Source organism: Glandiceps talaboti, chromosome 3 (genome assembly GCF_964340395.1).
Source record: "Glandiceps talaboti chromosome 3, keGlaTala1.1, whole genome shotgun sequence".
NCBI lineage: Eukaryota > Metazoa > Hemichordata > Enteropneusta > Spengelidae > Glandiceps > Glandiceps talaboti.
The window spans coordinates 22,216,558-22,229,881 of NC_135551.1; the positions used below are offsets into that span (position 1 = coordinate 22,216,558).

Here is a 13,324-nt window from a genome sequence, read left to right on the forward strand (position 1 = left end):
TGAGAGGTGATTTGCGTTACTTGAAACTTTTCAATACCCTTCTAACTGCCGAGTAGTTCTGAGGATCCGTTGTCGTAAAACTGCAGTCCTCTAAAGATAACGGTAAAAAAACGCGCGCCACCAGTTTTCTTTCCGCAGTACAAAAAATACAACCAGCGAAAAAACACCGGTACGTTTGCTTGATTTCGGTAAGCAGGAATAAGACAAGTTTCATGCAAAGATCATCACGGTGATGTAAGTAGTGTTGGTAACTTATCAAAGTATAAACAGTACATAAGCTCCGGATCCAAAAACTTGTTACTTGTCTGTGGTTTACTGTTAGAATGCTACACATTATAATCAGTAATGGAGTCCGACTGTTATTGTTTACATTATAACTTCCAAAGAATAAACAAAGTGATAAAAGCGTCACGTGAACCTATACCAGAGGCACTCACTGTTTTTTTTTGTATCAGTTGTATTGTATTTTGTAGTTAATTTTGTATTTGCGTGAAACCTGTCCTCGGCTCACGTCAATCAAGCAAACGCACTGGTGTTTTTTCGCAGGTTGTACACGATTACTTTCAAGAATGTGATCATCTGAACATCAAACATTTGAAGAGGGTATGTCAGGCAGCTGTTCAATCCCTTTGCCACTCGATATGAAATAATCGACAACGCCACTCTTTCTTGTTCTATGATCTTGACTTGCAGTCGACTGTTCTTGATCAGTGAACAAATCCATGGAAAAATTCCCACAGAGTTGAGGAGGGCTTGGTGAACCATCTCTAGAGAAAGTACGCGTAGAGGCGTCTTTGTTCAAAGGCAAGCTGAACGCTGTATTGGGCTGTTGGAGCTGTTCGTATGAAACGTGTGGATATGATACAAAACCAACTACATCTCCCCGTGCCCCACCTTGTGGGGCTGAATAACTACGGGTGGAGTAACAATTTTCTAGGGAGAGAACATCATCGCTGTTTCTGCTGCACGTCCTTGAGAGAGTAGAAGCCTCCGATGATTTACAGAGTGATCGCATATCAACCTCCCCGTCACTCAGAGATCTCAAACGTTTTAATTTTGTCTTTGATGGTTCCACATGATCGCGAGAAACGCCAGGATTTCGATTCCTCGGGGAACCAACCGACGGTGGGTTTTGAAACGTTCCATCATTTAGGGCATCCAACACCGGATTGCTGCCGTGACTTAATCCTCCCAAGCTGCCTTGCGAGGATAGCATTCGTGAGCCCGCGGCACTCATACTTCTCTTCGATGTAGCATTTTTCGAACTGTCTTCACTAGATTTAGAACTGTTAGAAATAGTCCTCTGTCTTAAGTCATAGTTTCTTCTATGCTCCTTATTCAAAGTTAAATCTGCCATACAAATTATTTCCATACTACCGCCACTTGATTGATAAGAACAAGGCACATGGGTTTGCTCGAGAGATTCATCCAACGGTTGAGTGTAACACGCTGGTTCTGTTTCGCACACCACACTAGTTTGTTTTTGGGTCACCTCTTCTTCTTCTTCTGGCTGGCTCTCAGGAATCATTTTGGTCAACTCATTGGCATCTTCAGCAACGTCATTTTCTTGTAAGTTGTTATTAGAAACACTGTCTGTCAACGGAGTGATGTCACTCTGAGAACATCTTGCAGCGAAGGGTGTGACATCACTGTGAGAGTACCTATATTTGTGTGGCGAGCATCGAGTCGAAGCAAGATCTCGCTCTATCGCCCTCATGAGGTTAGCCTGTCCGCTGCTACGCTTTCGTCTTTTTAGTGATTTCCCAAACACTGAAAATTTGCTGTTATTTTGCCTCGATGGGTGAACCATTACAGTGGGTTTCCTTATTCCTAATCGTTTATCCATCAACCAGTCTCGACTATCTGCCTGACTTCTGTAAGATAAAGTAAACAATATGGCGGTTATTATCAAAACTTAAAAGCATCACAACATTTCATAGTAAACCATAGCCACACACACAAGCTTAGTAACATTTCATCCATCTACAAAAACCCTAACCCTATCAATATTACTGGTGAGACTTTTTTTATAGTAGTTCCTACACATTCTGAAACCTGCTTCTTTTTGCACTCAAATCTATCTATGACCTTCCAGTAAACACACCCCGTTTCGAACACCAGATAGTACAAGAAGACATACCCCAGTTACATTCTTGTGAAACACGAATTATAATGTCACAACACACAGATACACACACACACACACATACACACACACACACACACACACACACACACACACTCTCTCTCTCTCTCTCTCTCTCTCTCTCTCTCCACGTGCCATCCACTTTTCGTGCATCAAACTGTCACCCTCTCCTGCTCTCTCTCCTGTGTTACTCAGTGACCAAATCATCTTACAACTCACTTTGGTGTTTCTTGACTACTAAGGCTGGTCAATGGTTTAGAGTCCCCAACGTGCATGCGCACTAATGTTGACGTTGTCATGGAACTCCGTCTGTTTCTTTCAGGCTTGAAAATTATGATGTACGTCTTCTGGAAAAATAAACAAGCCAAGGCGACTGTTGCACTGAGACTGACTGAAAAACACACCACGATAGTGCGCATATCATTACTTCCGAAATATAGAGGTATGAACGCCAACCATATTATGCAAGTTGTGTACATTGTAAAGCCGATGAACTTTGCCTCGTTGAAATTTTCCGGAACATTCCTGGTTTTGAAAGCGTAAAAAGTACACATACATATGAGAAAGATGTCGAACCCAAGAGGTGCAATCATTCCTAATGTACTTGTATTGCATTCCAGCTTTACACGTTTTACAGATGGATATGTATATACTGCTTGTGGGCTCTCAAGTATAAGCATAGCGATTATGATCCCCAGCTCGATAGAGATTATCAATGTCGTTATGATCACCTGCGCAGTAGCTGACATAAATCTTGGCTTCCGTGTACAAATCTTCTTCTTGCTCCCAGCAAGTATTCGGGCTATCCGATTTGTCTTTGTGGCAAGGGAGGCATAGCAAACGCAGAATGATAAACCGAGTCCGATTCGTTGAACATAACACACCGGAACGGAAGGTTTAGTAAGGAGGGGAAAGGTCATTCCAAAACACATGAAGATACCTGTCAATAGGATGTAACAGAGCTCGCGGCTGGAAGCTTTGACCAATGGCGTGTCGTGATTCTTGACGAATATTGCAGTTACGAATGTGGTGACTAGTATTCCAATACAAGCAAATATAATTGCAACTATGGACTGTGTGTCACCCCACTGTATGTACTCCACTTGAATCCTGTCACAACCTGGAATTGAAAATAAGAAAATAAGATGGTCGACTCTGATGGTCGACTCTGGGATGGAAACAAAATCGCTAGAAATGGTTGCGGTTGCACATAATTTATTTGAAGTGAAGTGGTGATCTGACGACGTGACATATTTCAAACTACATATATAAAACAAACTGAGTGGGCGTGTGTTTATTATATACATTAAAACAAGATATTACGTCAAGACGTCACTTCTACATAATATATCCCTTTTAAGAGAGGAAGATTCAATATGCGATTGAGTTAAAGATAACACCACGAAGCCTTCAGTAATTATAGGTGGGGGAGGGGTTCTGGGGAACTTGAATCACGCCTAGTCTGTCGCGTAAAATGTGACCCTCACCATGATCCCGTTTTCTAAAAAGTCACCCTCCCTCAATATCCATTTTCCAAGACATCACCCTCCCCAGTTCAAATAATGAAAAAAAAATGTTGGGTTACAATACTGTCAGATGTGAAAAGGGACACTTGTTTAAGCATCAATGGTAAGGCCTCGATCCCACCGCTGCCACCAGAGCGATAGTTTTGAAGGGGTTATTTCCAACTGCTCTCACCACAGTGAGTGAATTTGTGTGAAGGCACTGCAGTAATTAATTCCTGTGTTTGGATATACTTCGCAGAGAGATGAAGGCCAGCACTCCCAGACACTTGATGGGGCACACTGTTGACACTGCTTTGCACCCTTTCATTACAGTGTGTCTCCTCAGCAGTTTCGCCTCGGACAATATGAGATATTTTCTCAAAAATTGTCCTGTTAATTATGTCGATCTGACAAGGTGCAGTACTAATTATCACCCCTGTGAGACCCACTGACCTCTACTCACACCATAGCTAACAACTCATTCATTGCATCATAGTCAGCAGCGATTTGACTTTTATTGTTCTGATACACTGGGGCAGTGGTAGGAAATGGCGGGATATGTGGAATATGTGATATTGGTGGCAGCGATGGGATACCCAGATCATACACTAACACAGATAATACAAAGTGACAAAGTATAATGTGACCTTTCCTTAATTCAAATTTCTAAAATGTGGTCCTCCCTAGGCCTGAGATGACGCCCTAATCTCTCCACAAATTCCCCACCTGTAATAACTGAAGGTTCCCTCAGCACATGGCGATCGGAGTAAGCACGAAAGATCATCAAATTGCAGGCAGTGTCTCTACGGATGGTAAAATGCGCTAAGCATTTTCTTGTGGCTAATAGCAAGCTATAGAAATAATCACAGTAAGTATCACAAAATGATGTATTGCCACATAGTTTGATCCCCATAGAAATCTTCTTTGTAAATTTTGATTCCGTGACGCCGACAATTAATTGTTACACGGAAGTTCCGGCTGCATACACACGTTATATCAATCACTGACATTGAGTCACGGATAGTGTTTTCACGCATGGCTGTGCAATAATTACAATGATTTAGACTGTTCACTGTTCCTGTGGTGCTCAAAATATGAGTAAAAACGTCCCAAATCGCCATATTTTGCTCCGGTTTTTCAAAATTATGCTTCACGGAGTATAATTATAGCATTTCCCGCCATTTTTCTTCGTTCAATCGAAAAATACTCGTGACCTAAGGGGTTGTCACTGCTTGTAGTGACAAAGTCCCCTTAGTTCACTTGTATTTTCCTTAGCTCGAATAATATCTGGAGTAGACAATTTTGAAAACAAAACTTATTATAAATCTCTCAATTTTCTTGTAATGTAGGTGATCAAATAATATCGTATTGCATTTTGGGTACAATGTTGACAACTTGTGTAACTCTCCAATCAGAGCAAGCATTCCATTTCATTGCATATACTATTAGCATTTAATGCTAAGCCCTGTGGGTAGGGGAATAACCGGTTGTAGGACAGGTGGATCATTAGTGTCAGCCACAGAGGACGTCTTCTGAACACGCCATTCTGTATAAACTTGATAAAAATCACTATTATAATTTCCTGTTTGAATTTACGAAATTTCAAAAATCAATCGATGCTTATTAATTTATCTACCTACTAGTTTGACTCAGCTATTAAGTGCCATTCCAATCTCAGTTGTCAAACTAACACGTGACATTCTTTTTGGCGCAGGCATAGGTGGTACCATTGTTTGCCAAAATGCAAGAATAGGCTTTATCCGTCGCACGGGATGTCGTTCATTAAGGGATTTCATACTAATTACGTGATACTTACCAGTCAAACTATCGTTTGGCCACCGCCCTTCACCACATGCCACACAGCTGAAATCGTCCAGTAGATATTCATTATCTTTGCATGGTGTGCACACCCAGCAACATGGAGTATTCTGTATGTTCTAGTCAGTAGAAGGAAAACATTATTATTACTATCTATCTATCTATCTATCTATCTATCTATCTATCTATCTATCTATCTATCTATCTATCTATCTATCTATCTATCTATCTATCTATCTATCTATCTATCTATCTATCTATCTATCTGTCTGTCTGTCTGTCTGTCTGTCTGTCTGTGTCTGTCTGTCTGTCTGTCTGTCTGTCCGTCCGTCCGTCCGTCCGTCCGTCCGTCCGTCTGTCTGTCTGTCTGTCTGTCTGTCTATCTATCTTTCTGTCTATAGTATCTATCTATCTATCTATCTATCTATCTATCTATCTATCTATCTATATATCTATCTATCTATCTATCTATCTATCTATCTATCTATCTATCTATCTATCTATTTATTTGATATTAACTGCAATAAAATGATTGATTATGATATAGTATATATTTACAATCCTATCACGTACATGACTGTCGACTTTGATAAATCATTATCATCACACGACGAGGATGTCTCCAGGCCTAATAGATGCATCTTTACATTTGTGCTTTCACAACGTTTATCAAAATTGCTTCATATATTTATTGGCACGTTCAACAGCGAAAACTAAATTGCTGTTTGCTTCTCAATTTGCCTACATGACCAAAATGGTATCAACTTCGGAAAGTAGTTGAGCTGTGTGTTTAGATTATCAGTGATAGACGTCGAGGTGGAATAGTTCGGTTTCTTTCACACCATGTGGTCGTTCAAATACCACAGTTGTGTATTTGACGAATGTATCCCATTGTGTATGTACGTTTGTGTCTGGTCTGGGCGACATTGGTTCTTCGTATGAATTAGAACTTACACAGTGATTAACTAACTTTGGTTCAGATAGAGTCACGCTGAATACACAGAAGCTCGAGAGATAAATGGTATCTCGTTATTAATAATGTCAGTAAACGTTGCACAGAGAACGTATACTTCCCGTACTCCCATGGGTGAGATAATTTGTTTCTGACGGGTCCCTGTAATTTCCTAGATTGATGCACCTTTTCTTATAAGCAATGGTTTCAACTGCAGGTTGTCACATTTAGTATTATGTAATCAGTGGAGATCGTTAGGTTTACATATAATCGTTTTTTGGTCCACTTTATCTTTAACTCTGTCAGATAACTTTTCACCCCTACATTTTAATACTTATCCAAACCTGGCATCTACATAAAGATGACATAGTTTTGACTCTATAGTTCAAAGTTCATTCACCTTTCAAGGAGATAAACGTAACAAGCGCAAATTTGATATCGTTAATGAACTATGAGCGGCTCACTAGCCAAACGACATACACATGTGATATTTAATTACACATTTTAAACAAATTACTTATGACGTAACATACGTTGCCGGTGGGTATGCAAACAACGTAACTTAGTAAACGTTGACATCAGTTGACAGTAATCGGTGACGTCATTCATTCAGGTGTAATCTGACGTCACTTGTTTTGGACTTATATATTTGATCAGTAAACAAGAATATCGCCTTTTTTTTAAAGTGTCCACATGGATGAGTATATATTTTAGATTTGTAATTAAAAAAAAACGTTAACATTTTCTCTACTTCAATAAAAAAATAGTGAAACAACGTTAACATAGCTCAAGTCCGGACTCAGCAATTTTCAATATTTTTAAAATGAGTACGATGTTTGTTATTGTACGTACAGGAAGTGATTTATAACCAAAACTGGGTAAACACAAGTAATGACTACGTTAAAGCTTGTTAATATAGTGTTGCCACCATTTTAGCAGATATATTCCCATTGGCTACGATAAGTTCTGTTTTCACACAGAGAAAACAGAAAATGTAGGAACACTTTTTATTATTGAGTCTGACAATGAAAATTAGATTTTTGTCCCGTCAGATCAGTGATGCTTTGTTTTCGGTGACTTATCATTGTAATATAGTAAATTACACAGAATGGTACTAACCTTAATTTGACCCTTTGGACATGGTGGACTACACAGTGAAGACACAATTCCTCTATTACCACGATTCCACATCATATCCTCGTCTGCAATTATCAAATTTCCATCGGCCCACTCTCCAACAGGGACATATTCATATTGATCGGGACCTAGTTGTTGGAAATTGAATATGTCATACCTAATGAGCAAAAGAAACACATCGTGTACCAGTGAAAAAAAGTTAATTACAGACACACACACATACACACACACACACACACACACACACACACACACATACTGTATATATAAACATAACATACATGCATAATGTAAACATACATACATACATACATACATACATACATACATACATACATACCTATATATATATATATATATATATATATATATATATATATATATATATATATATATTGATATATATACTTCTCAGCTTGAAGCAATTCATTCTTTGTTCTAACACTACAGTGTCAGAAAGCAATTGTCTGTAATCTTACTATATAAATCAACAAAAGTATAGACTTGGGGAGGGAGATAGCTTTCTGTCTTTTCCTTGTGTTTATTTTCAGTAATGTTCTGAAGAATGTTATCGTTTGTATATCTAATTTATCTAATTTTGTAGGACAAGGACATCTTGCCGAAAACAAGGCCATTGATGCCATTGTACGACCCTATATGTACGGGAGTGAATACTTAGACTATTCGACCTGGCTATTTGTGAATCGATTGATAGAGTTCTGTTCTAATAGGGAACTTGCAAACCCGCCATGTTTAATGTTGCATCATGGGAAACGTGATAATAAATACTACTCAAATAATATTGTAAACAATAATGTTACATTGTTTTTAACCACAAATAATCAATTCATAGTTACCCTGACCATTGTGGGAGGTTTATTTTATTGGTAGCTCCAGATTAGGTATTATGGTAACCACAGATAATCATATAAAGATATGTTCACATCATATAGTCAATATATTGTTTTCTTTAGACTTAACACAACTGCGGCTTTCCATACATGTACACGCTGGCACTCCTCAAAGCACTTGTGTGTCCTATTCATGATTGTTCAGTTTAATCATGGCACTAACTCAAAACTTCACCCCACCCCACCCCACCCCACCCCCATTCATTGACCACACTGCTAATTTTAACCAAAATATTTTTGAAAGGTTTTGAATAATGAAATGTGATAAATGTCATTGGTTTCAAAATAGAAATTAAAAAATTTCATAAAAATGTTTTCTGTACTACAGTAGTTTCTAAACTAGTTTACTAATTCAATTCACTTACTATTGGCTATGTTGTCCAGTATATTGCTAGCAACATGATGGCCTTGAAAATAAATACTTTCTAATACCAAGGAAATGTAATATTATGATCGGCTGACAAAATTTTACTCGCAGTATACAGTCACTCAATGTGGATACTAGATATTCCAGGGGAGAATAAAATCTAATTTTCCTCATAACTTTGCACCGTGTCAGTGGAGATGTCTAATGGAGATGATTGTAGTTATCATACATTAGATGTACAAAAATATTTAGGAACTAGACTTACTATATACATGGACATTGAATATCCAATATCTAGACACAGGCTGGGTCAGGCACTTTCAGCCACAGTGTTTGCCACATATTATTTCAAAGTGTCCTAAATTGGTTATGTTTGTACACAATTCCACATGTTCAGGTCAATGGAGGAACAGATTTTAGAGCCAGTAAATCTTAAGGTATTTCATTTCTTATGCGTTACATGTACAGCTACACATGCAAGTTTTTCTACCACAAGATGACACAATGCAACTCATGGTGTGCAATAGCGAGAAGTCATTTCTAACAAATATCTGTTGCTTAAAGGTGGCCATGGTGCAGTGTTGTGACACCATACCATATGTATTGGATGTATCAAGAGACAGAATTTATGTTATATTTGAATGTATATTTATAGCTATTTGTTTATGGCTTATTTTATGCACATACATTTTTTGTTTAAGAGCTCGCACAGCACCCCCAAGCGGCAGCATGCGCGTCATATATACTATTTTTATACTACTTTTTTGGTGGTTTTACCCAAGGATGCATTTCAGTACAATGACTACGCATGCGCGTTCTATGTACGATGTGCAATCTCCATGCCGAGAGCGCTATCTATGATATCATCGTGAGGCAGCCGCTCACAAATGAATCTAACCAGCTGTGCGAGCTGAGGGGCTTTGGCCTAGTTATGATATTAAATGTATGGACATTTAAGTACAGGAGCGTGGCTCATGATTTTGTTTAAAACAAAGTGACCCCCCTTTATTCACTTCGTAAAAATGATGACACCCCCCTTCTTTGAGTCCCAAATTAAGGCGACCCCCTCTGATTTGCCGCCCCCACGGCCGTAAAAACTGATCACTACCTAACGGTAGTTGTCAAATTTTTCCCCCGGCTTTGGATACTAACATTTATAGAACGCGTTTGTAGACTGAAAAGGGTTACATGCAAAAACTGGTATATTATTCAATAACAAGAACAATTAAATTTACGAAAGCTGAAACAAATATCTAATCAACAGTGCTGCACTTCATCGTCTGCCTCAAAATAAATCTTTCCAACTGAGATATATGTCAAGCAAGATGATACAATGTAGCAATTTTAGTAATATTTGAGCCAAATAACAAAATGTAGCAATATGTTGATAAGAGTTATTAATTAAGTTGTTAAACCATAGACAGTGTCTATGGTTAAACCAAACGATACAATGTAGCCATGTTGGTTAGATTTTTGTCGATCCACACTACGTTTTGTTTCAGGTTTCGTGATTTTACTTGTATGTAGAGTTTTGTAAGATGCCAAATATCTCTTACCTCCCAGGCGGATCACCATTTTCATCAAAAGTCAATAAATCTCCAGAAATTCCATGAAAAGATACATTAAATAAGTATCGTAACAATGTGACACCATCGACTGGGTCCATTGCAGGACACAATCCCTTGGTTGACTCTGGGCACAGATCTTTGTACATGTTATGTAGACCATGTGCCATAGTATAGATTGCATCGATAATGAAACCCATCTTGGAATCCTGCACATAACCCACTGTCAAATTCTCATAACCTGAAAATAACAGACAATTATTTTCTTATTTGTCCTTCATTCATGACTGAAGATAATATTTCTTGGCAAGCGCGTGAAATGTATGAGGTGAAATCATGAAATGACACTCCAGAACGCAAAGTTTGTGAGAATATATTGTATGGCTTGCCTTTACACAGTACGAGGTATAGTTCTAACTATTCTGTGTTAAAAGAAAACAGCATCTTGGAAAGAAAATCGCATCATATCGAATGTTAACAAATAGGTTATAATAACGTTCTGATTTTTATCCAACGTGAAATATTAAAAACATCGGAAATCACAATTGGAGTAACACAAGTACAAACACTGTAATACAAACACTGTAACGCCGGGTGGTGTTTAACGACCAGACAATCATTTATAGAGAGACGGTATCGCTTTTACTCGTAGTAGTAAGACACGGAGTCAAACATTTGCAATTATTGTTGTTCATGTGTATTCTAGAACAAATTATTTCCTAGCTTTCAGGGACAATTATTCCAGAATACCAGCTGCTGTGTCTCAAGTATCGGTGAAACTGTTTCGAAAACAATGACACCCAGGGGCCACTATTACAGGTATAACCCGGTTATTAGCGTACATGTACACACGTTGCCTCGGGACTATTTTATCCTGACCTTTATTGGTGAGGGAGCATAATGTTGCCATCACTGAAAAGTCGTTGATATCACCTGTCGTCGCAGAAAGGAAATAAATGATGGATTCCCGAGAAAATTGTCATGTTACACCAGGCTTATGCCATCGGGACTGTACCAAAAATAACACATTTAGGATGGGATCTTAGGCCTAATGAGATTTAGTTACCACGTGTCGTGCTTAGGAGCTTTACGATGAAATGTTGACTATATCAAATATCAAAGCTGAGCGCATGTCGACTCTAAAGAGCTACATGATTACGTCAAGCACAAGATGTTCATATATATATATATATATATATATATATATATATATATATATATATATATATATATATATATATATATATATATATATATATATACATATCTGTGTGTGTGTGTGTGTGTGTGTGTGTGTGTGTGTGTGTGTGTAGAAATCACCTTTTACATGTAAGTTAGTGTGTGTACCTGTGCATCTTTTGTTCAAGAAAAGTCAAACTCATTCTCAGCTAAAATCGCTATTAAAGGCTAGAAGTTTGAAGTTGCGCGTGCGCGAATCTTTAGTAATACCTGAACCTTGTGAGTTTAATACTATATACAACTGTTGAGGTAGCAATTACTCATGGCAATGCCACTAGCATATAAAAAAGAAGACGGCATAGGCGAATATGCCACCAGCCTTCTATATTAAGCAAAACGATTGTTGTCTGCTTTGTTTGGAGAACCTTATCAGCAAGTGTAGGGTCTGGGTAGGTGTCACTTTTGTTTTTCCTTTTTCTAAATATCCATTTTTACCCCCCCCCCAGTGATTGGTAAGGACACGGTTTACACATGCGAAACTGACGACCCTGTCCCTCCTGTCCCTTTAAGTACTCTTACCCTTAGGCTACATTTACACACAGCGAAATACCAAGTATGATTGTTATCTATAACTTGAGACAAATAAGACATTTAACAGAAAGTTATGTCTGTGACGATTACCTGTGCACTCGTTATCAAAATGTGAATCTTTATCTTCGCCTTTTAGATGACACTCGAAGCGTTCTTGCCAGAATTCTCGAAACCATGGATTCCTTGTATTATTGAAGGGATCTAATTTGAGATAATACTTATCAAACTCCCCTATATTTGCTGATTTAGGCTTGATTGTCACGCCTCCAACGGCTTCCCATTCGTAGTCTGCTATGACCTCGTGTCTGTCGGCCCAGCCATCACTACAAGATAAATGGGTAAATGAATTGGATTGAAACAAAGATATGACATAACGTGGTGATTGTGGATTTGGTGACTTCCATTTGTGTCAATAGCAGAGTTAAATTGTGACTGCACTGATAAATGAATGATAAAGACAATTCGTCTCACATCAACGACGCGAACTAGTTTAACTGTTACGGTGCGTTCCAATAAGGGTAACCCTATTTTCTTTTTCTGTTTCTCATAACCCGACCGACCAAAATTTTCAGCTCCGACATCAAAATGAAATTTTTATTTTTTTATATTTTTGCCCACCCTTAATATTTAGCGGATCAGCGCCCTCTCTGGCAACACTAAAGCAAGTGTCTTGACTGTTGACGTCATCTACAATCATGGCGGCAACAACGACACTTGTTCACGAACAAAGCATTTCTTTTATGACGGTAGTTATTCAAGCAAGGGCGGGGAGAACATGCCAATAGGGTAGAGAGGCTGGGAATGGTTTGTTACCAAGAATCCAATAGAAGCAAGATAGCGAGGAGGAAAAGGAGAGACAGAGAAACATGAAGAAGATGATTTTTTGTTTTTTTTACTTTCTTTTTCAAATCGACCGACCGACCGACCCATAGTTGCTGTATAACCGCAATATGTAATAATCAACCCAATATGTAATACTAACCCAATATGTAATAACACCTTATTAACCCAATATGTAATACTAACCCAATATGAACACCTTTCAACAAAATATAATGTGAACGATAATGTAGACTCCCATCGTCGTAAACATACACAGACCTTAAGCTTCTTGCGGCAACTGGAGCGTGTTCCCTTAAGTATCGCGAGATGG

At 38.4% G+C, this 13,324-nt stretch overlaps 1 protein-coding gene across 1 annotated transcript in view; it reads right to left on the bottom strand.

Moving 5' to 3' along the window:
• Positions 1–586: 586 nt before the first annotated feature.
• LOC144433217 (metabotropic glutamate receptor 1-like) overlaps positions 587–13,324 on the bottom strand; it is a 29,717-nt gene continuing 16,979 nt past the window's right edge. Inside the window, exons 3-8 of the mRNA XM_078121525.1 lie at positions 12,262–12,494; positions 10,393–10,642; positions 7,541–7,715; positions 5,468–5,588; positions 2,366–3,266; positions 587–1,874 (exon numbers count right to left, since the gene is read on the bottom strand). Coding sequence (XP_077977651.1) covers positions 587–1,874; positions 2,366–3,266; positions 5,468–5,588; positions 7,541–7,715; positions 10,393–10,642; positions 12,262–12,494 — 2,968 coding nt within the window. The remainder of the gene's footprint in view (positions 1,875–2,365; positions 3,267–5,467; positions 5,589–7,540; positions 7,716–10,392; positions 10,643–12,261; positions 12,495–13,324) is intronic.